Here is a 21,275-nt window from a genome sequence, read left to right on the forward strand (position 1 = left end):
CAAAACAGCAATATCTGGAGTTTCTAAGAGCAATTCTGAAGGTGCAAAATAGATAGATCTGAAAGTAGTAGTATTCTAAAGGGAGAATGAGGCAACAGTGGCTAACAAGGGAAATAAAGACAGCATAACAGCAAAAGGGCAAAAAAATCAGTGGGAAGTTAGGAGACTGGGAAGCTCTAAAAACCAACAGAAGGCAACTAAAAAAATTGAAGGAAAAGATGAAATATGAAGGTAAACCAGTCAATAATAAAGAGGATACTAAAAGTTCTTTTCAGATATATAAAAGAGTAAGAGAGGCAAGAGTAGATATCAGACTGCTGGAAAATCATACTGCAGAGGTAGTAATGAGGGACAAAACAAAGGTGGACGAATTTAATAAGCATTTAGCATCAGTCTTCACTGTGGAAGACCTCAGCAGTATGTCAGAAATTTAAGTGTCAGGAAGCAGAAGCAAGTGTTGTTTCAATTACGAAGGAGCAGGTGCTGAAGGTAGATAAGTCACCTAGACCTGATGGACTATACCCCAGGGTTCTGAAGGGTCTGAAGGTAGATAAGTCACCTGGACCTGATGGACTACACCCCAGGGTTCTGAAAGGTCTGAAGGTAGGTAAGTCACCTGGACCTGATGGACTACACCCCAGGGTTCTGAAGGGTCTGAAGGTAGATAAGTCACCTAGACCTGATGGACTATACCCCAGGGTTCTGAAAGAGGAAACTGTAGAGGCATCTTTCAAGAAACACTGGATTGTGGAATGGTTCCTGAGGGCTGGAAAATTGCAAATGTCATTCCACTTTTCAAAGGAGTGAGGTGAAATAGAAGAAATTATAGGCGAGTAGCTTGACTTCAGTGATTGGGAAGATGTTGGAGACTATCAGTAAAGATGAAGTTTCCAGGTTCTTGGTGGCACATGAAAAAATGGTTTCCTTCAGGGGACATTTTGCCTGACAAACTTTCTGGATTTTTAAATAAAAGAAATAACAAGCAAGATAGACAAAGGAGAGTCAGTGGATGTCATTTACTTGGATTTTCAGAAGGCCTTTGACAAGGTGCAGCATGAGGCTGCTGAACAAGGTAAGAGTACACAGTATTGCAGGAAAGGCACTAGCATGGGTAGAAGTAACACACAAAATGCTGAAGGAACTCAGCAGGTCAGGCAGCATCTATAAAAAGGAATAGAGTCATGCTTTGGGACCATTCATTAGGACTCTTACTACATGGAAATAAGATTGGCTGCCTGGCAGGAGGCAAATAAAGAGAAATAAAGGGAGTCTTTTTAAGTTGGTAGCCAGTGACTAATGACCTTCAGCAGCGGTTGATGCTGAGACCACTTCTTTTCACATCGTATGTCAATGATTTGTGCAATGGCTTTGCGATTAAGTTTGGGGACTCTACAAAGATGGGTGGAGGGGCAGGTTAGTGCTGAGGAAGCAGGGAGTCTGTAAAAGGACTCAGACTGGGAGAATAGGCAAAGTGGCAGATGGAACATAGTGTAGGGAAGCATGTGGTCATTCACTTTGGTGGAAGGGTAAAAGGTGTATACTATTTTCTACATGGGGTAAAAATTTTAAAAAAAATCAGGAGATGCAAAGGGATTTGGGAGTCCTCATGCACAATTCCTCAAAGGCTAACTTGCAGTTTGAGTCTGGTCATAATGGACACCAAGGTGATGTTAGCATTCATTTCAAAAGGCAAGGATGTAATGCTGAGGTTTTAGGATTTGCTCAGATCGCACTTGGAGTACTGCAAACAGCTTTGGGCCCGTTATCTAAGAAAGGATGTGCTAGCATTGGAAAAGATCTAGAGGACGTTCACAAGAATGATCGAGGGAATTAAAGGGTTAACAGGAGTATCTGATGGGTCTGAGTTTATACTCAATAGAGTTTAAAAGAAAATAGGGGAATCTCACTGAAATCTATTGAAAATTGAAGTCTACACAGCGGACATGGAGAGAATGCTTCCTCTAGTGGGCATAGCCGCAGAATAGAGGATGTTCCTTTAGAACAGAGTTGAAGAGGAATTTCTTTAGCCAGAGGGTGGTGAATCTGTGGAATTCATTGCCACGGACAGCTGAAGGCTACGACACTGAGTGTATTTAAAGCAGAGGTTCTTGATTAGTAAGAGCATCACAGGTCATAGGGAGAAGACAGGAGAATGAGTTGAGGGGGAAAATAAATTAGCCATGATCAAATGGTGGAGCAAACCTGATGGGCCAAATTACATAATTTTGCTCCTATGCCTTATGGTCCACCACTGCTGGCCAACATGGAGCTCAGAAATGCCTTTACAGTTAGAAGGTCAAACACCATTCCTGATCTCATACCCCAGACAGCAGACACTCACCCACCCCTCATTCTCACAGCCTTGATTGTGAGAGCTAGTGCACTGTTTCCTTCCGTGGCATATAGCAGATTAGGACTTAGACATCCCTGCTGCTCCATGATAGTGTATGTGCACACACAGGCAGGGAGAATGAAAGAGCACAGCAACAAGAGGAATGGAAATTTCTCTTCTACTCCTCTTTCCACCTTGCTCCATTCTTATCCTGCTCTCTCCAGATCAATCTGAATCCTTCTTGTTCCCTCCAATACTCTCTTCCAACAGCAACTCTACCCTCTCCCTTAACCACTTGCTCTTTCTCTCCTCCTTCTCACTCCGATATCCCCCTTCCTTTTCCTTTTACTTCTCTACATTGGGAGGGGCAGAGTCCAGCTATTCTCATCCCACAGTTTTATCTGGCGAGCTAAACGTTTCCACCATTTTATTTTATGTTGATTGTCTAGTTTGGCAACTTCAACTTCAAATCAGCCAATCCCAAACTCAAAATAGATCCAAAATTTACATCTTATGACTAAGGCTGCACACCAGTAATTTCAAACACAGCAAAATTTGGCCCAGAAGACCTGTGGGGTAAAATAGCTTGATTTCTTTGTTTCTTCTGAACAATTATATCACACACTTTATAGCCAGAGTCAGTAAGACTAAATTTCTCCACAAAATACATTACAATTAACACCTTACCAAGCTGCTCCAGCAATATATCAAAAAGTAACAAGCACCTATTAGTTCCAAAATTCCTAGCTGATTAACTTCATTTTTACTTATTTAGAGATGTAGCACGGCAGCAGATCCTTCCAGATCAACGAGCCCAGGGTGCCCAATTATACCCAGGTGAACAATTAAACTATTAACCCATATGTCTTTGGGATGTGAAGGGAAACCAGATCACCTGGAGGAAATCTACTTGGTCACAGGCAGAATGTACAAACTCCTTACAGACAGTAGTGGGAATTGAACCCACGATGCTGGCATTATAAAGCATTACACCAACCATTATACCACTGCAAATTTGACTATTGTTCCATTATCAAATAAGTTTCATCGACATTTGCCTCGAAGTGCAGTACCATATCAAAGTACATATGGGACCAGCACGCAAGTCTCATTACAAAGGCGGCACAGCAGCACCTCTACTTTCTTAATAGTTTCTGAAATTTAGATTCACAATGCGATCTAGGACTGTGACAATTTTCTATAGATGACAGAGGACAGTATCCTGACTGGTTACATCACAGCACGGTACAGAAACACTAATGCCCAGGAACAGAAAAGTCTACAGTAAGTGGTGGACACAGCCCAGTCTATCGCAGGCAAAGCACTCCCCACCACTGAATACATTTACAAGGAGCGCCGCCACAAGGAAGCAACATCCATCATCAAGGACCCCCACCATCCAGGCCATGGTCTCTTCTTGCGATTACAATCAGTCAGGCAGAACAGAAGCCTTAGGTCCCGCACCACCAGGTTCAGGAACAATTATTACCCTTCATTCATCAGACTCCTGAACCAATGTGGATAACTTCAGTCACCTCAACAATGAATTGATTCCACAACCTACATACTCACTTTCAAGGACCCTACAACTCATTCTCAGTATTATTTATTTTTTTTATTTGCAAAATTTGTCTCTTGCACATTGAAGTCGGTCTTTATTTATAGTTTTCTTCATAAATGCTGTTGTATTTCTTTATTTTCCTATAAATCAATTGTAAGCAAATGAGGGGACTCCAAGTCAGGCTGAAACACAGAGGAATGAGACCCCCTCAACCCAGCATCTTGAAGGCAAATGTGCAGTCACTGGAGAACAAAATTGAGGATCTGAAGGTAAGATTACAGTATTGAAGTAAAATCAGAGATTGTTGAGTTCTGTGTATAATTGTGACATGGCTTAACTCCCAGCACACCACATATGTTGATCCAACCTGAAGGCTTCTTGATTCACAGGATGAACCAAACTGGTGTTTCAGAAAAGGCAAAAGGTAGTGCTCTAATGTGGCGGTTTGTCAAACTCGTGCTCCCGACCTAACAATCAAATGCCATGCATTCCATTTACCTAGGAAGGTCTCACCTGTGATCCTCACCAGACTTTACATAGCACCAGTGGCCGACTATAATCAAGCATACTGCATGATGTTGTCACCAAAAAAATAATGTATTTGAAATCATAGTTTGAGACTTCAACCAGGCTTGTTTGAAGAAATTACTGCCCAATTACCATCAGCACATAACCTGTAGCACCAGAAGTTCCAACACTGTTATACTATGATAAGGAATGCCCAGACCGCATTTCAGTACATCTGATCACATGGCTGTCCTACAGGCATACAGGCAGAGGCTAAAAGAGCAAAACTCCAGAGATTATGAAAACAAAGAGGTGGTCGCTGGAGGCTACAGGATTGCTTTGAGTCGGTGGACTGGGCCCAGTTCAAGGACTCATCCGTTGATCTAAATGAATACACAATGGTTCTCACGAACTTTATAAAATTAGTTGTAGACAAGTGTGTACACATAAAATCATTCAAAGTATTCCGCAAGAAGAGTCCCTGGATAAATCATGAGATCTACAATCTGCTGAGGGCCAAAATCAGAGGCATTCAAGTCTAACAAACAAGACATTTACAAGAGGTCTAGATATGATCTCCAGAAAGCCATCTCATGGGTGGTGGCAATTCCGGACAAACTTCAATGAAGGATGCTCAGTAGTTGCAGCAGGGCTTAAATGCCATCACCTCTTATGAAGTTAAATCAAGCAACATAGGCAACAACAGGGCTTCGCTTATCAATGAGCCCACTGCTTCTATGCTCACTTCGACCGTCAAAACATGGGGGAAACATCTCAAATTCCCACAGCCCCAATGATGCTTTGACTTCAGTCTGAGGCTGACGTGTGAGCATCTTTCAGGACGGCGAGCCCACGAAAAGCATCCGGCTCAGATGGAGTACTTGTCTAAGTACTAAATAACTGTGTTGATCAACTGGCTGGAGTGTTCACTGAGATCCTTAACTTCTCACTTCAGTGGGTATCTCGCTTCTGAGGTACCCGCCTGCTTCAAGGAGGCTCCACTTATACCAGTGCCCAGTGTTACGTACCCCGTAACTGGGTCACTTACCAGCAAAGATAGAGAGGTCCGTTGAAGTCTGATGGTACTATTTTTAACAGTATTTATTGATAAAAATACACAAAAATAGTATCAATGAAAACATACAGATAATATACATCGTCAATACTAAATCTAAAAGCGCGGGTATAATAATAATCAATAAGAAATAGCTCTGTCATTGTCTAGGGGATAATATATTGTCCGATGGAAATATAAAAGTCACTTCAGTTCATTCAGGCTGCAGCTTTTGGTTGGAGAGAGAGACGATGTTTTTAGAACTTGCCCATTTTCCTTTTTATGATGTCAATCCTTCGAAATGTCGTCAATGGTGATCTCTTCTTTAGCTAAGCTGTCTTCCGTGGTAAGGCCTCAATCCCGGGCAACGGGAAAGGACACACGTGGGCCTTCCACCGGCTGTCACTATTAAACGCTGTCACGGGATTTCTAGCGTTTCCCCTGGTGCATCTAAAGGGGTTGTTCCCCAGACCCTCTTTTATCCTGACTCACGGGGTCTCAGATGTCAATCAGGTCGGGATGATGCAATCCCTCAACCAACCCCCTCTGATCGTTCCCTGAGGGCTTCCATGAAGTACAGTACTCAATACACAATTCCGTCTCCAAGAGACAATGGCCGTTATCCGTGGCTTTGTATCGCGGAGGCCAGGACACATTCCAAACGTCTCTCTCTCATTTCCTGGGTTTCCTGACCTGAATTAATAGCGATCTTGCGATTCTCAAAAAGGAGGGGGCTACTTTGTACCCTTCGGCCCCTCAGAGTTGGGGCACAGGCGTAACACCAGGAAGAACACAGTAATCTGCCTCAATGACCATTTTCCAGTAGCTCCAGCGTCTTCTGCAGTGAAGTGTTGTGACAGGCTGGTGATGAATCATGTCAATCTGAGAAGTAACTGGATCCACTCCAATTTGCCTACCAGAACAACAGGTCCAAAACAGATCCCGTCTTATTGGCCCTAGAACATCTGGACAGCAATGATGCATACATCAGAATGCTCTTTGTTGAACACTGCTCACCATTCAATAACATCATTCCCTCAAAACAGATCAATAAGCTTCAAGACCCTGGCCTCAAAACTACCTTGTGCAGCTGGATCTTCAATTTTCTCACTTGCATACCCTAGTCCATTTAGATTGGCAACATCATCCCCTCCATGATCACCATCAGCACAGGTGAATCACAAAGTTGTGTGCTTAGACCCCTGCGCTACTTGCTTTACACTTATGATTGTATGTCTGAGGACAGTTCCAATACCATATTCAAATTTGCTGACAACACCACTGTCGTAGGCTAAATCAAAGGTGGTGACAAATCAGGAAATTGAAAATCTGGCTGTGGTACAATAATGATATTCTCTTACTCAGTATCAGCAAAACCAAGGAGATGATAATTGACTTCAGGAGGAAATTAAATGTTCTTGAGCCACTTCTCATCGAAGGATCAGAGGTAGAGAGAGTCAGCAACCTTAAATTCTGCAGTGTTATTATTTTGGAGGACTTGTCCTGGGCCCAGTACACAAGTGCAGTTACAAAGAAAGCATGGCAGTGACTACTTCCTTAGGAGCTTATGAATGTTCAGCATGACATCTAAAATCTCGACAAGCTTCTACAGATGTGTAGCAGAGAGTATATTGACTGGCTGCATCACAGCCTGGTATGGAAACACCAATGTCCTTGAACAGAGAATTCTACAAATAGTACATACGGCCCAGTCCATCACAGGTAAAACCCCTACATGAAGCGCTGTCATAGGAAAGCAGCATCTATCAGCAGGGATCCCACCACCCAGTTCATGCTCTCTCACTGCTGCCATCAGGAAAGTGGTACAGGAGCCTCAGGACTCACACCACCTGGTCCACGAACAGTTACTGTCTTTAGCAATCAGGCTCTTGAACCAAAGACAAGTGTCTTCATTTACCCCATCATTGAAATTATCCCAGAACCTGTGGACTCACTTTAAAAGGACCCTTCATTTTATATTCTCAATATTTATGGCTTATTTATTATTACTTCTTTCTTTTTGCATTTACAGTTTGTTATCTTTTGCACACTGGTTGAACACCCAGTTGGTGTGGCCTTTTATTGATTCTATTGTGGTTATCATTCTGTGATGGATTTAGAAGAGTATGCCTGGAAGAAAATGAATCTCAATGTATATGCTAACAGACAGTTGAAGTCAGAAGTTTACATACATCTTAGCCAAATACATTTAAACTCGAGTTTTTCACAATTCCTGGCATTTAGTTCTAGAAAGCATTCCCTGCCTTAGGTCAGTTAGGATAACTACTTCATCTTAAGAATGCGAAATGTCAGAATAATAGTAGAGAGAATGATTTATTTTAGCTTTTATTTTTTTCATCACATTCCCAGTAGGTTAGAAGTTTACATACACTTTGTTAGTATTTGGTAGCATTGCTTTTAAATTGCTTAACTTGGGTCAAACATTTTGGGTAGCCTTCAAGAAGCTTCTCACAATAAGTTGCTGGAATTTTGTTCCATTCCTCCAGACAGAACTGGTGTAACGGTCAGGTGTGTAGGCCTCCTTGCTCGCACATGCTTTTTCAGTCCTGCCCACAAATTTTCTATCGGATTGAGGTCAGGGCTTTGTGATGGCCACTCCAATACCTTGACTTTGTTGTCCTTAAGTAATTTTGCCACAACTTTGGAGGTATGTTTGGGGTCATTGTCCATTTGGAAGACCCATTTGCAACCGAGCTTTAACTTCCTGGCTGACGTCTTGAAATGTTGCTTCAATATATATAATTTTCCTTCCTCACGATGCCATCTATTTTGAGAATTGCACTAGTCCCTCCTGCAGCAAAGCACCCCCACAACATGATGCTGCCACCCCTATGCTTCACAGTTGGGATGGTGTTCTTTGACTTGCAAGCCTCACCCTTTTTCCAACAAACATAACGATGGTCATTATGGCTAATTTTTGTTTCATCAAACCAGAGGACATTTCTCCAAAAAGTTAGATCTTTGTCCCCATTTGCACTTGCAAACTGTAGTCTGGCTTTTTTATGGCGGTTTTGGAGCAGTGGCTTTTTCCTTGCTGAGCAGTTTTTCAGGTTATGTCGATATAGGACTCATTTTACTGTGGATATAGATATTTGTCTACTCGTTTCCTCCAGCATCTTCACAAGGTCCTTTGCTGTTGTTCAGGAATTGATTTGCACATTTCACGCCAAAGTACGTTCATTTCTAGGAGAAAGAATCCGTCTCCTTCTTAAGCGGTATGACGACTGCATGGTCCCATGGTGTTTATACTTGCGTACTATTGTTTGTACAGATGAACGTGGTACCTTCAGGCATTTGGAAATTGCTCCCAAGGATGAACCAGACTTGTGGAGGTCCACAATTTTTTTTCCTGAGATCTTGGCTGATTTCTTTTGATTTTGTTTGTAAACTTCTGACCACTGGGATTGTGATATAGTCAATTAAAAGAGAAATAATCTGTCTGTAAACAATTGTTGGAAAAATTACTCAAATCACGCACAAAGTAGATGTCCTCCACGTCTTGCCAAAACTATAGTTTACTAATATGAAATCTGTGGAGTGGTTAAACAATGAGTTTTAATGACTTCAACCTAAGTGTATGTAAACTTCTGACTTCAACTGTACATGTACTTTGATAATAAATTTACTTTGATTTTGAAGTGTTAAGTGGAAATTTAATGCAACATTTGACATCCTTTTCCAATGCAACAGCCAAAAAAGAGTGTCTATTGAAAGTCAAAACTAATCATCTAATTGACGAACTTTCACTCAATAGGAAAACTTTAGTATGTTTACCTTAATTTCAAATAACATAACATTACAAACAAAATCCCAACTAAAACTCTATTGTGGGTCAGATATATTTCTGTTCTTACATAAATATTCTATACCCAAGTCTTTGAAACTAGGTCCTTCAGTCATAAACAATATTCAGATACTGAAAGTAATTGGTGCTACATCTCAGTAAAAGACAATTCACTCAAGAAGTTTAAGCAAAGCTGATCCAACAATATATCTTGCAGGCCTTTCTATTCTGAATTTTGTATTCACCTTTTCTTGAAATTGATTAGCAGCCTACTAAAACGTAATAATATTAAAATATACAAAGGCATCTTTTAGAGTGAATATAGTACTTTCATTAATAGGCTGCTTGCAATAATATTGGGTGAATTAAAATATACAGTATTACTTCTAACAAACAATAAGGGAAAGCTGTCACAGTCTAAATTAGTTAAGCTGTAGACATGTATTTGATTAAAGGCAGTTCTCAAAGGAACAGAAGCTTATTCAAAATGTGCTTACCCGATTTATTTCCACATTGTCCAAAATGACTTTCACCAACTTCTTTACAAGTTCCTCTACCCTCTTGATACACTGCTCAAGGACAGGCAATGGCAATTTACCGTCTTGCATTATGCTGACAAGGGACTCGGTTGCTTGCATCAGCAAAGAAGGTGGAGGTAGAGATTTGGGTTTTGTACAGAAAACTAGCAAACTCTCAGCAAAATGTGACACTGAGTCTATCACTATTGAGTAGTCAACAGCTAAAGTCAATGTTTCTGCTGTTGGAGTTCTATCAGCTGCAATCTTTCTAATGCGTATTAAACTCTGTAAAAACTGAGTGTGAAAATTAAACATTTTCTTAACCACTTGTAATTCATCCCCTCTGGCAGCGTCTGATGCAGCAGGGAGCAATGTGGAATTAACTAATGGCAATGTTTCTTCACTGGTTAATGAATAAGAATCAACATTTTTCAGTCTGCAGTTTGTTAATAGGTCCTGAGTATCTGATCCTTGACCATTAGATACATCACAACCAGAATCCTCTAGAACAGCAGACTCATTCATAAAGCTCACAGGATCTTGAGCTGAAAATTCTAGGCAGGTGGAAGAGTTAGCTCCTGGAAAATTAAACAAATTTTGAAGTCAAATATTGGTAAAAAAAAAACTATATATACATTTTATAATAACATGACATCTCTACGACTCCAATTATGTTGTATTTAATAAAGTCTAAAGTGCAATGCATTACATGAAAACATTTCAGTGCATACAAACTTCCTTTGTGGCTTAAAGGTGTCGATCGTAATTTGGACTTTTTTGAAAAACATATCCCTCTATTACCCTGTAAAAACAAAATATTCTACCGTTCAGCTTATGATCTGTCAAATGTTCTTACTTGAGCTGGTGATATACAACAAAAGGCAGGCAGGGCAAATCTAGTTCTTCATCATTCACCAAGTTTATGATACAGATTATTACATTTAAAACCAGAGTCCAATGATACAAATATATGATCCATTAAACCAAGAGTGATGCTTTATCTAGGTTTGATCTCTTGGAATAGTGGCAATAAAATGTATTGTTGATTAAATAAGTTAAATTAATCTTGTTTTATGAAGGGAGGACAGATCATTTGTCATATATAGAAATTTGTCATAAAAATGTTGCATTGATGTACGAATTGTTTACTTAAGAAACTGGGTCACAGAGCATTTCTTCCTCAGTGCAATGCAATTCAGTATCAATCTAACTTGGAATAAATTGTATTACCAGTCAATTCTGGGTGAAATTATGACAACTGCTAAACTGAGTCAGGCAATTCCAGTCAGAGCCCACAATAAATGCTTGACAATTTCCCAACATCATGCACTTAATGGTGTCAATTGTGCAATCCATAATTAAAGTTTTCCTTACATAAACTGAAACTTTAACAGTTTAGCAGCCACAACTAAACAAAGAGCAAAATATGCTGCCTTCTACGTTCAGATCTTGTGTAATAGGACACTTTGATTTCAAATGTGCCTAGACTGTTTCAAAACTCACTGGAGACTGCTTAAACATCTCCCAGAGTGCTAAGATTGCACTCAAACTAATAAATAGTGCTTTCCAAAGAACTTAATTTCTGAGTAATGTAACGGTGCCTCAGTGATTATACTGCAAACATCACTGTGTGGAAGCTTCAAACTACATGTAATGTTAACTGAGGCAAGGTTGACTCCCCAGAGAAGGGACAAGTAGGGGTCTTCACATTCATTGGATTTGGCAGGATTGCGTGCCCTTAAGGGTTTTATTTAAAACCATTGAGCTCTTCCTGAGCAGAAAGGACTTCTTTTCCATCAGAATCCAAGATTTTGATAAGAAGCTTTAGTGAGGGCAAAATATCACATAGCAATAATTTCAAGTTTCAATCAGCTCTCACAAAACCCTAAAAATTATGAGGAGTAAGCCATCAGGCCCTTCAAGCCTGCCCTATCATTTAATATGATCTTACTTGCTAATGCTGACCTCCACAAGGTTCATAACCTTCTCGTAGGGTTTGCAGGCTTGCATGTTTCAATGACCCAGAGAGCTATGTTGGCTGGAGTCAGGATCTTGTGTTTTGGCTCCTGGTAGAGTCATCCATGCCAAACAGGTCAAAGGGCAGAGGCCAGACTAAGAGTGGTCTGCTGGGGGTTTGTCTCAGGGCTAACATCCCTGACTTGTAAAATGACATTGTTACAGAAACAGCAATGAAGAAACCTTCTGTCTGTGTGTGACTGTATGGACAAGACAGAGATGGAGGACCTCCATCACTACCCTAAGTGCCAGCAATGTAATGGGCCATAAGGAAGCTAATGCTGATTCCAGCTCCTCTTCTACACCATTTCTGCATACCCCTCTATTTCTCCATCCTTCATATATTCATCTATTTCCATTTTAAATACTTCTGACAATTCAGCATTACATCACCCACTGGGTCACTGAATGCCAAAGATTCACCACTCTCAGAAGAAATTTCTACACATTAGTTTTAACTGGTCAGCTCCTTATCTTGAAGTTTTGGCCCCTTGCTCAAGAGTCTTCCACCAGTTAAATTTTTTGACACTTACCCAGTCGAGACATCATGGTATTTTGTTTGATTATGGTCAGCTCTCATTCAGTTCAAGGAATACACGACTGAAATATTTACTTTCTCTTTGGTGAATAACCCTTCATCCCAGGAATTAGCCTGCTGAATCCCCTTTGTACTTCCTTCAATGTTGCTAAGTATATTTTTAAGCAACTATATGTAGCTTTCCAGGTAAGGCTTCAACACTCCATACAATTGCAACAAACCTTCTCTACTTTTAAACTTCAACCCCTTTGTGTTGTGCATTTAACATTTTAGCATTTGAGTAATATTGTAAGCATAGCTTAAGAATTCTTGTTCAATTAAATAATTTATTATGGATTATATGTAAAATACATGAATTGCATATGTCATGGCACTACCATGTGATACGTGGGCACTTCACTTAAAATAAAAAAATGAAGTTAGACTCACATTTTGGAATCCCATTTATTCCTTCAAAGTAGTTTTTGTGTTTTGCAATTACAAAATATAACACTTTGCAGCAAAGGCCAAAACTATGCCTACCTTCCTAACTACTCATTGGACTTGCCAGCTAACATTTTGTGATTACTGTACTAGAACTGTTTTTCAATTTCTCTTACTGAACTGCATGACCTCACATTTCCATACATTCGTGAGATTAACGTAAAGGGAGGGGGGGTGTTCAGTAGGTCAGGCAGCATCCATGGAAATGAACACACAGTTGACGTTTCAGACTGAGACAGATACCTGACCTGCTGAGCTCCTCCAGCATTGTGTGTGTTGCTTTGGACTTCCAGCATTTGCAGAATTTCTCATGTTTTTAAATCCTATTTGTCTGTCGGTTACTCACTCAATCTATATCCTGTGGCAAAACGAGAGTTTATAACATGTCCTTTCATCCATTTTTGGGTCAAATTTGGAAACCTTCCATTCACTGTTTCCTCCTTCAGTTAATTAATGCAAATAGCAAATAATTGCAGGTCAAGAACATCCCTGCAGTATTCCACTAGTTACTCCTTCCAGCCTCACAAGGACACATTTATTCCAAATCTCTGCTTTCTTGAGATAGTCAGTTTTCAAACAAACTGAGTCAGAATTCTTCAAACTAGTTGAATAATCCAAGATGCACAACCAGCAAGTACAGATAGAAACTAAGATGTATAACCAAGATTGATCGTCACACCAAATGCAATTTATGCATTGCTGGAAAAGGAATCAATTTTGATTTAGAGAAATTTAACCTACAGTACAAATTACGCTATAATATGCAGCCTGAAGAGATGCTGCACCTTGCTCATATCCTAGTCACTTCAAAGGGTTCTACCTTCAAAAGTATATTGGTAGTATATTTACCACAGCATTTTTGAGATTCTTTTGCCTAAAAATTCATTCACAGAGTATCATGGTTTGTGACCTTCACAACTCCATTTTAAGGAGAATCAAGTGGAAGAAAGGTTGGTTAATTACAGAAAGTTTGATGAAGTTTCTGATTTTCCAGTTGTGTCCTCTGTGCAACTGAGGAGTCTAGGTTAACAGAGCAATGTCTGAAATCACACCTTGTAACCACTTCTATCATGGTCTATAGACTCTGCTGGCTATTCTCGGAGAACCAGGACGTATAAACCAAGGTCCAGGCTACAGCGTCCATTACAGAGGCTGACCATTACAGGGAGGTCCCCTTTAACTACACAAGGAACCACTGACCTGAACTCTGCTCCTCTCAAAGGATATCCCAGCCTAACCACCTAAGCTACAGCCAACATTACAGCTTAGTGCTCTCTCCAAAACCCCCTCTTAATCCCCAGAGGCCTTACTGAGTCCCAGCCAGTATGTTGATTTCCAGGAGCTAATTCTTGCACTTGTCCTCCTTTACATCTCCCACTCAAGCTTTTCCCCTTACCAAGCACTCACAAGCCAACAACCGGCAAACTGCACCTGGACATACCCAACTTCCTCGTGCTTCTGGCTAGTGAAATGTGCGTAGGAAAGGCCTTTGATCTTGAAAGATTTATTTTTTTGCATGCAGCCTCATGAGCTTTTGCATATTTCTGCAGTGGGCCCACAAACATCTGCTAGTCTGCCATGTTTCAACTGATGATGTCCCAAAACATACTTCAAATAGTTTCATAGAATGGATGTAGCACAGGAGAAACCATTCAACCCATCACATTCTTGTTAGCTCTCTACTAGATAGATTCTCACAATCCATGTACTGGTCCTTCCCCTTGCACCATACATTTATCCAATTCCTTCTTTAAAGCAATGACACAGATCTCCACATCTGAAGGAAATGCATTCCAGATTTTATTTATGCCTCTCTTAATTCTCATACTTTTTGTTTTCTATCTGTGATTTCTGGTCCTCCACCAGAGAAACAACCTCCCACTCTTCATACACCATGGTTGACAGTTCATCTGGAAGGAAAAAACTTATCTCAGATCTCTGCTGCCTTTCAGTTACACCCACTCATGGGGAAGGCTTTGGGAGTAAATCCCATTCCTTCGTATTTATCAGCAGCGTAGAGAAGGGAAGCCTACTGCATGGGCAACAACTTGCTCTCCATATCATTCAGCCCTGGCCTGAGTATCATATAAAGTTTGGATGCAATATGCGTGGTGGACCTTGACTAATGGAGGGCCTCCAAGCAGCTAGTGTAACATTATTACAGCACCTGTGAATGGGGTTCAATTCTGCTGCTGTCTGCAAGGAGTTTGTGACCTCATGGGATCCCTCCCCCCCCAGGTGGTCCAGTTTTCTCCCACAAAGATGTAAGGGTTAATCAGAATCAGAATTTAATCGCCAAGTACCTGTGCACATACAAGGAATTTACTTCCGGCAGATGTTGTCTCTCTGCTCATAACAATAATAATGATAAATATAAATGAAAATATAGATTATACATACAAGTAGTGCAATCCAAGTAATAGTTAGCCGACAGTTAACCGGCAGTTAACTGCTCAGCAAAGTGACCGCAGTAGGGAAAAAACTTCCCCAGTGCCTATTAGTCTTAGTCTGGAGGGATCTGAAGCGCCTACCAGACCAATTGGTCATATTGAGCCAAAAGGGCCTGTTACTATGCTACATCTCCTACAAAAATATTTAGCTACATTTGTACTCTCTCCCTCTATAATTGTTACTGCCTTATGAACCACTTTCTTAACTTATCCAGCCACTTCCAATAATTTGTCTACCTCCTAGCCTCTGCTCCAGGCCTTTAACTGTTAATATCTGGTTCAATAGTTTATATGTTGCTTGTGCAATTTGATAACGAACAAAGTGTCTATGCACTTATTTATCAACAATAAAAGGCAATGTGAATACTACAAATGATCTTGAAAAAAAATGATGGAACTGTAATGGACTTGATTGCAGATTGTTTGGCAAACAATTTAATTAGGAGTACAGCATGTAACTTGGCCTGAGGGAAGTGGTTTCCCAATGATTTCTTAGAGAGTTATGTTATTATTAGAGTGTTAATGTTATTTAAGAGATTAAAAGCTAACACATCACCAATGAGTAGCATCATCACAAGGAAAACATAATTGAAGGAATGCCATTTTTCTGCCAGGTTAAACATTATTGAAACATCATTGATATGTTGAGCTGGAATACTAAATCTACATCATCTTACAAAATAAACAACACATTGAAAGAAATGAATAATAAAAAACGCATACGAAAACAAATCACGAATGAAACATGAAATGCTTAACAGTTCAAAAAATTGTGACCAAGGTCAGAAGTGCCATTGATAGCGGGGCTGAAAGCATTGTTGCTGACTACACTAATTTAAAAAAAACAGGGTCAACATTTCAAGTTATGATTTTTGATTTAACCCAACATTTGTTGAAATGATTTGCACCCACTGCTTGTTGCTTTCCTGCCACTCCTCCAGCCCTCAGCTATGCTAATTTTCCCATCTTCTTCAACATCTACAGTGCATTTCTCCATTAAAAATATACATTGTTTTTTAAAGAACATAAGCTTCCTTAATTCTGTATGGTAGAATGTAACTTAATGCACTTAGTGTGCATCCTGTTCTTAACAACTGGACTACCCTTTGCCCTGCTGAGCAATACCTTTCTCATGAATTTTATTAATTTCCCATTTTTAAAGCTGTCGGGTATAATAAGAATCTGTTCATCATAAAGGTGCAAAATGTTGAATATTCAGTACTAAATAATTTTGAACTTCTTGCAAAAAAATCTTTACTTCCCAACTAAAATACATTGAAGATAATGATGCTACTTGCATGAAGCATTATGACGTACTTACCAGTGCCATCATTTGATCTTGCTTCAGGTTGCATTTGAGTTAGAAATAACTTCTGACGCAGGTGTAATGCCTCAGCTTTCCAAGCCTCAGCCTTTAACTTCCATTCGACTCCCTTCTGATATAAGCTATTAGCCAATTGCTCTGCATATTCTCTGCTGCTCTTTTCTGAGGGTGTGCTGCCAATTATAGCCAGAGCTAGTGCTAATTTCGATGTTTTTAGGTACCATGGCAGTAAATCTTCATTTATCTGCTGTCCTGTTATTAAGGCAAAGGAATATATTCAACAATCACAGGAACTGAACTTCAAATGACATTATGAAGTTGCATTATGACTGAATAGCTACTCCTACTAGACAAAACTTATTTAAATTTCAGACAGGGATACCAACTTGGTATTTTTAAAATCATAGTTAAGATAAGTGATAATCCATTTCAATGTATAAAAATGCACTATTAACATGAAGAATGTCCTATTCTATATTGTCATATATAATTTTAGGCAATGCCATTTCTCCACATAGAGCATGAATTTTCTATTTTAATGATTGTTAAGCAGTGCTGCATTTTGAAGAGTTAACGCATAGGAATGCATTTCAATGGCCTATGACATCCTAAACTAGTTAGTTGAACAATCTAAAAACACAAAATGCTGGCAGAACTCAGCAGGCCAGACAGCATCTATGGGAGGAGGTAGTGACGACGTTTCTGGCTGAAACCGAAACGTCGTCACTACCTCCTCCCATAGATGCTGTCTGGCCTGCTGAGTTCTGCTAGCATTTTGTGTTTTTATTTCCAGCATCTGCAGATTCACTCATGTTGTAGTTGAACAGTCTATGAGTTTGATAAGTATGCAAAGTTAAAACAAATTGAAAACATTGCTTGCCCTTGGCAATTCAATTCAAACCAAACCATTTATTCATTTTATGGCGCACATGATGTACATCATTTTATATCTCTAATGCTGTGCAGGAACTAAAGTATAAAGTGACTTTAATGAGATTAGGATCTAATCTGAAGAACAGATCAAATCTCTTCTAACTTCCACTTGAAAATTGTTCCTGTAACAGAGAGATAACTTTTTAGATTTGCGATTTATTATATAATGTGGGGAAAAATGGCTTCTTGTAACTTAAAATCACTACAGCTGTGCTTTCTGCACATCAATTAGGTGATTTTCCATTGCATAAAAATATTTTTCAGCTGCTTTTAGCCAGATTCATATAAAATTTAATAAGAAAAAGATGTAGGAAAGTGCTGATACAGGACTAATATCTTTTACTCTGCATACACAAATGCTTTTACATAATTTAGCTTCAAAGATCACACTAAAATACAGCTTCATTCTCTGATTTCAATGACAAAGCAGCATTTTATTTCTTGCAGTGCTCTGTACAGCCAAGGTACAGGCAACTTCCACATTATTCATGCCTGGAAAATCTGTCTGCATTATGATTCTCTGCAAAGTGAAAAATGATTTCCTGTTGAATCCAATTTACAGACAGAAACTCATCCCTACATGTTGTTTTACTACTATCAGTAATGATGAGTACCACAGCTGCTGGTTTACCATGGCAGGCCATTGCCTTTCAGTTCCTGAAGTAAATTTCTTCAGTTGCTGGCAGCTCAAACACAAGTGGATGTTTATCACCTTGTCCACTAGAAATGCATACCAAGTGCAGGAAAGTTAATTTAATGATATAACCCACAACAAATAAATGGTCATTTAGGTTTACAACTTGCACTTAGACTTGCTAGCCTTATTTTAGACATCTTGTATGGAAATTTCTTGGGAAAAACCACTTGAAACTGAAACATGCGATACAAAAACCCCACATTTTCTGCAAAAAAAAGCAGTCTAAAAATTATAGACAAAACCCATTGATTTTTTTTCCAACTTGTGTATTTATTTAATTTTTCGCCCACACATAATTCCATTACAGCAAAGTTTGTGCATTCCGTAAGGGCTAATTTCTTGTAACCCAGAGGGTTATAACCTGTACGTAGGCAAGATAAAGTAGGAAATACAGAAAAGCAAAAAAAAACAATAAAATATTTAAATGAGTGCAAGAACAAGCAATGCTGTAAATATTCTCGTTGGCTTGAGATCATTAAACAAGCCAAGAGATTAATGACGGGGGAGGGGGGGGGGTAGCGATATCGCAAAATTTTAGAGAGATTTGCGAGAAGGTTAAGGGAACAACGGGTGGAAAATACCATTAAAAGAAAACTATGAAAAAATCTCGGCGATCAGAAGTGGAAGAGATCCTTATGCAGGAGCCCAGAACTGGCAAGGACGCTTTTGCACCCAACTCTGGCAATCCAGGAGCAATGCAGCACCCAATCACCCCACCTGGGAATCCACGTACAGCAAGAGTGATGGGATGGCGAGGAGGCGACCCGCACTACTCACTCACCCTCGCAGGCCTGCTCAGCCCCGTCCTCACGCCTCGCAACCGCCGCCATGCTCTCGTGCTCCTACAGCTGGCCGAGTGCCGCCCGCGATGGCGTAGGGAGCGTGACGTCACGCCCGTCCGCGATGACGCGAGGGGTGTGACGTCACGCCCGCCCGCCCGCCCGCGGCTGGAGGATGGTCGCCCGCACCACGTTCCCCTCAGGTAATCCGCGTTGTGAGTAATGGGAGTCTTCATTGGCCTCGCTTCGTCCTGTGGTTGTGGAGACCTGTGATCTGAGTGAAGAAAACGACAAAATGTCAAGAGTAAACCCATGTGGTCACAGAAAGCACAACACCAACAGCATTTTGCCCCAGTCATAATGAATGGAAACTGGCCATTTGACCCAACTGGTCCATGATGAGCTGGAGCCACTTGCCTATATCCTACAAAACCTTTCCTATCCATATTTCAAAGGTACATTTAATGTCAGAGAAATGTATACAATATACACCTTTTCTTCGCAACCATCCACAAAAACAGAGTACCACAAATAATGAATGACAGTTAAATGTTAGCAAAGCGGTACCCCAAAGGCTACTCATCCACCCAATATTTGACATACCACAGGCACTCTCCCTCCCTACTAAGGGAAAAAGAGGGACTTCCTCTGGCAAATTAGTCCATGTACTGATTATCCTTTTGGGTGAAAAAGTTGCTGCTCGGGTTTCCGTTAAATCTGTCCAGTTTCACCTTAAAACTATGCCTTCCGGTTCTCAATTGTTGCCTGCCTTTCGAAGTGGACGTAAATCCTGTTCATCAGAATCTTCTCCAACAACTTCCCTTGCATTGATGTAAGAATCACTGGCCTATAGTTTCCAGGCTTATCCCTATTGTCCTTTTTGAACAAGGAGGCAACATTAAACATTTTCCGGTCTTCTGGTACCTCATCCCTGGCAAAGGTGTCCAACAGAGCTACAGAAATCTCCTCCTTTGCTTAATTTGGCAACATGATCCATCCCATCATGCCCTGAAGATTTATCCACCCTGACGTGCTCTGATATTTTTTGGCATTTCCTCCTTCCTGATTGGTGGTGATATCTTGGACAGTGAAGAAGTTACTTAATATTACAACAATATCTAGATAAACTGGGGAAATGGACCAAGGAATAGCAAAAGGAATTTAGCTTGGACAAACAAGATGTCGCATGTCAGTAAACCAGGTCAGGTCTTAACAGTAAATGGGAGGAACCTGTAAGGTGTTGTAGAACAGAGAAACTTATACTTAAGGGTGCATAGTTCTTGGGAAGTGGTGATGGTGGTGAAGAAGGGATTTGCCATTCCAGCTTTCATTGATCAAGGCATTGAGTTCAGGAGTTGATATGCCAGGCCCCCACTGTGCAAGTCACTGATGAGGCCACATTGGAGTATTGTATGCAGTTCTGGTTACCCAGCTAAAGGAAGGATGTTGTTAAGCTAGAAAGTATGCAGAAAAAAAGACTCATGAGATGTTGCTGGGTGGGATTACAGGATAAGATCATGATGAACATGTTTTTATCCAGCAGTGGATGGTCACAGTCCTTTTCCCAGGTAGGGATGCTTTAAATGAGGGTGCATAAATTCAACATGAGAGGGGAAAGATTTCCAAGTTAACTGAGGGGAAACCCTTTTTCACAGAAGATGGTGAGTATATGAAATGAGCTCCTGGTGTAAGCTGTAGAAACAGGTACAATTTGATAATGTTTAAGGATAAGTTTATACAGCTACATGGATAGAAAAGGTTTTGGGTGATGTAGGCCAAATGCAAACCAATTAGTCTAACTAGGATGGATATTTTGGTTGGCATGGACAAGTTGAATCATAGTGTGTGTGTTTCTCTCTCCCTCTCTCCCTCCCCCTCATCCCCTCCCTTCCCTGCTAAATATTGATGAAAGAACCTATTCCTTCCCTAGCTACCCTCTTGTTTCAAATGTGCTTATAAAAACTTCTAGCCAAAGTTATTTCATGCCCCACTATTGCTGTTGAAAACTTTCATGTGCTCCTATTAAGACTGGGGAATTTACTGAGTTAGCATTCCAGAGGATTGGAGTTCAATTTGACATTTAGTGTATATGTATATTTTAGACAGCAAAGATTTACAGTAAATACCTCACACAATGGAAGGAAAAATTTTAGGTTGCTGCTTCCAACTGTTTTTATCATTACCCATTTTTCTGCATTATCATAAAGGGAGAGGGAAAACTCCGATTTCAAACCTCCACTGCCTTGCAGCTATACCCGCTCACGGGAAAGGCTTTGGG

General features: G+C 40.2%; 1 protein-coding gene across 1 annotated transcript in view; it reads right to left on the reverse strand.

The window, feature by feature from the left end:
- Window positions 1-19,059, reverse strand: part of mei4 (meiosis-specific, MEI4 homolog (S. cerevisiae)) — a 254,031-nt gene extending 234,972 nt beyond the window's left edge. Inside the window, exons 1-3 of the mRNA XM_059986607.1 lie at window positions 19,000-19,059; window positions 16,586-16,840; window positions 9,757-10,355 (exon numbers count right to left, since the gene is read on the reverse strand). Coding sequence (XP_059842590.1) covers window positions 9,757-10,355; window positions 16,586-16,840; window positions 19,000-19,048 — 903 coding nt within the window. The 5' untranslated portion in view covers window positions 19,049-19,059. The remainder of the gene's footprint in view (window positions 1-9,756; window positions 10,356-16,585; window positions 16,841-18,999) is intronic.
- Between the last annotated feature and the right edge of the window lie 2,216 nt (window positions 19,060-21,275).

This window comes from Hypanus sabinus, chromosome 12 (genome assembly GCF_030144855.1).
Source record: "Hypanus sabinus isolate sHypSab1 chromosome 12, sHypSab1.hap1, whole genome shotgun sequence".
NCBI classification, from domain to species: Eukaryota; Metazoa; Chordata; class Chondrichthyes; order Myliobatiformes; family Dasyatidae; genus Hypanus; species Hypanus sabinus.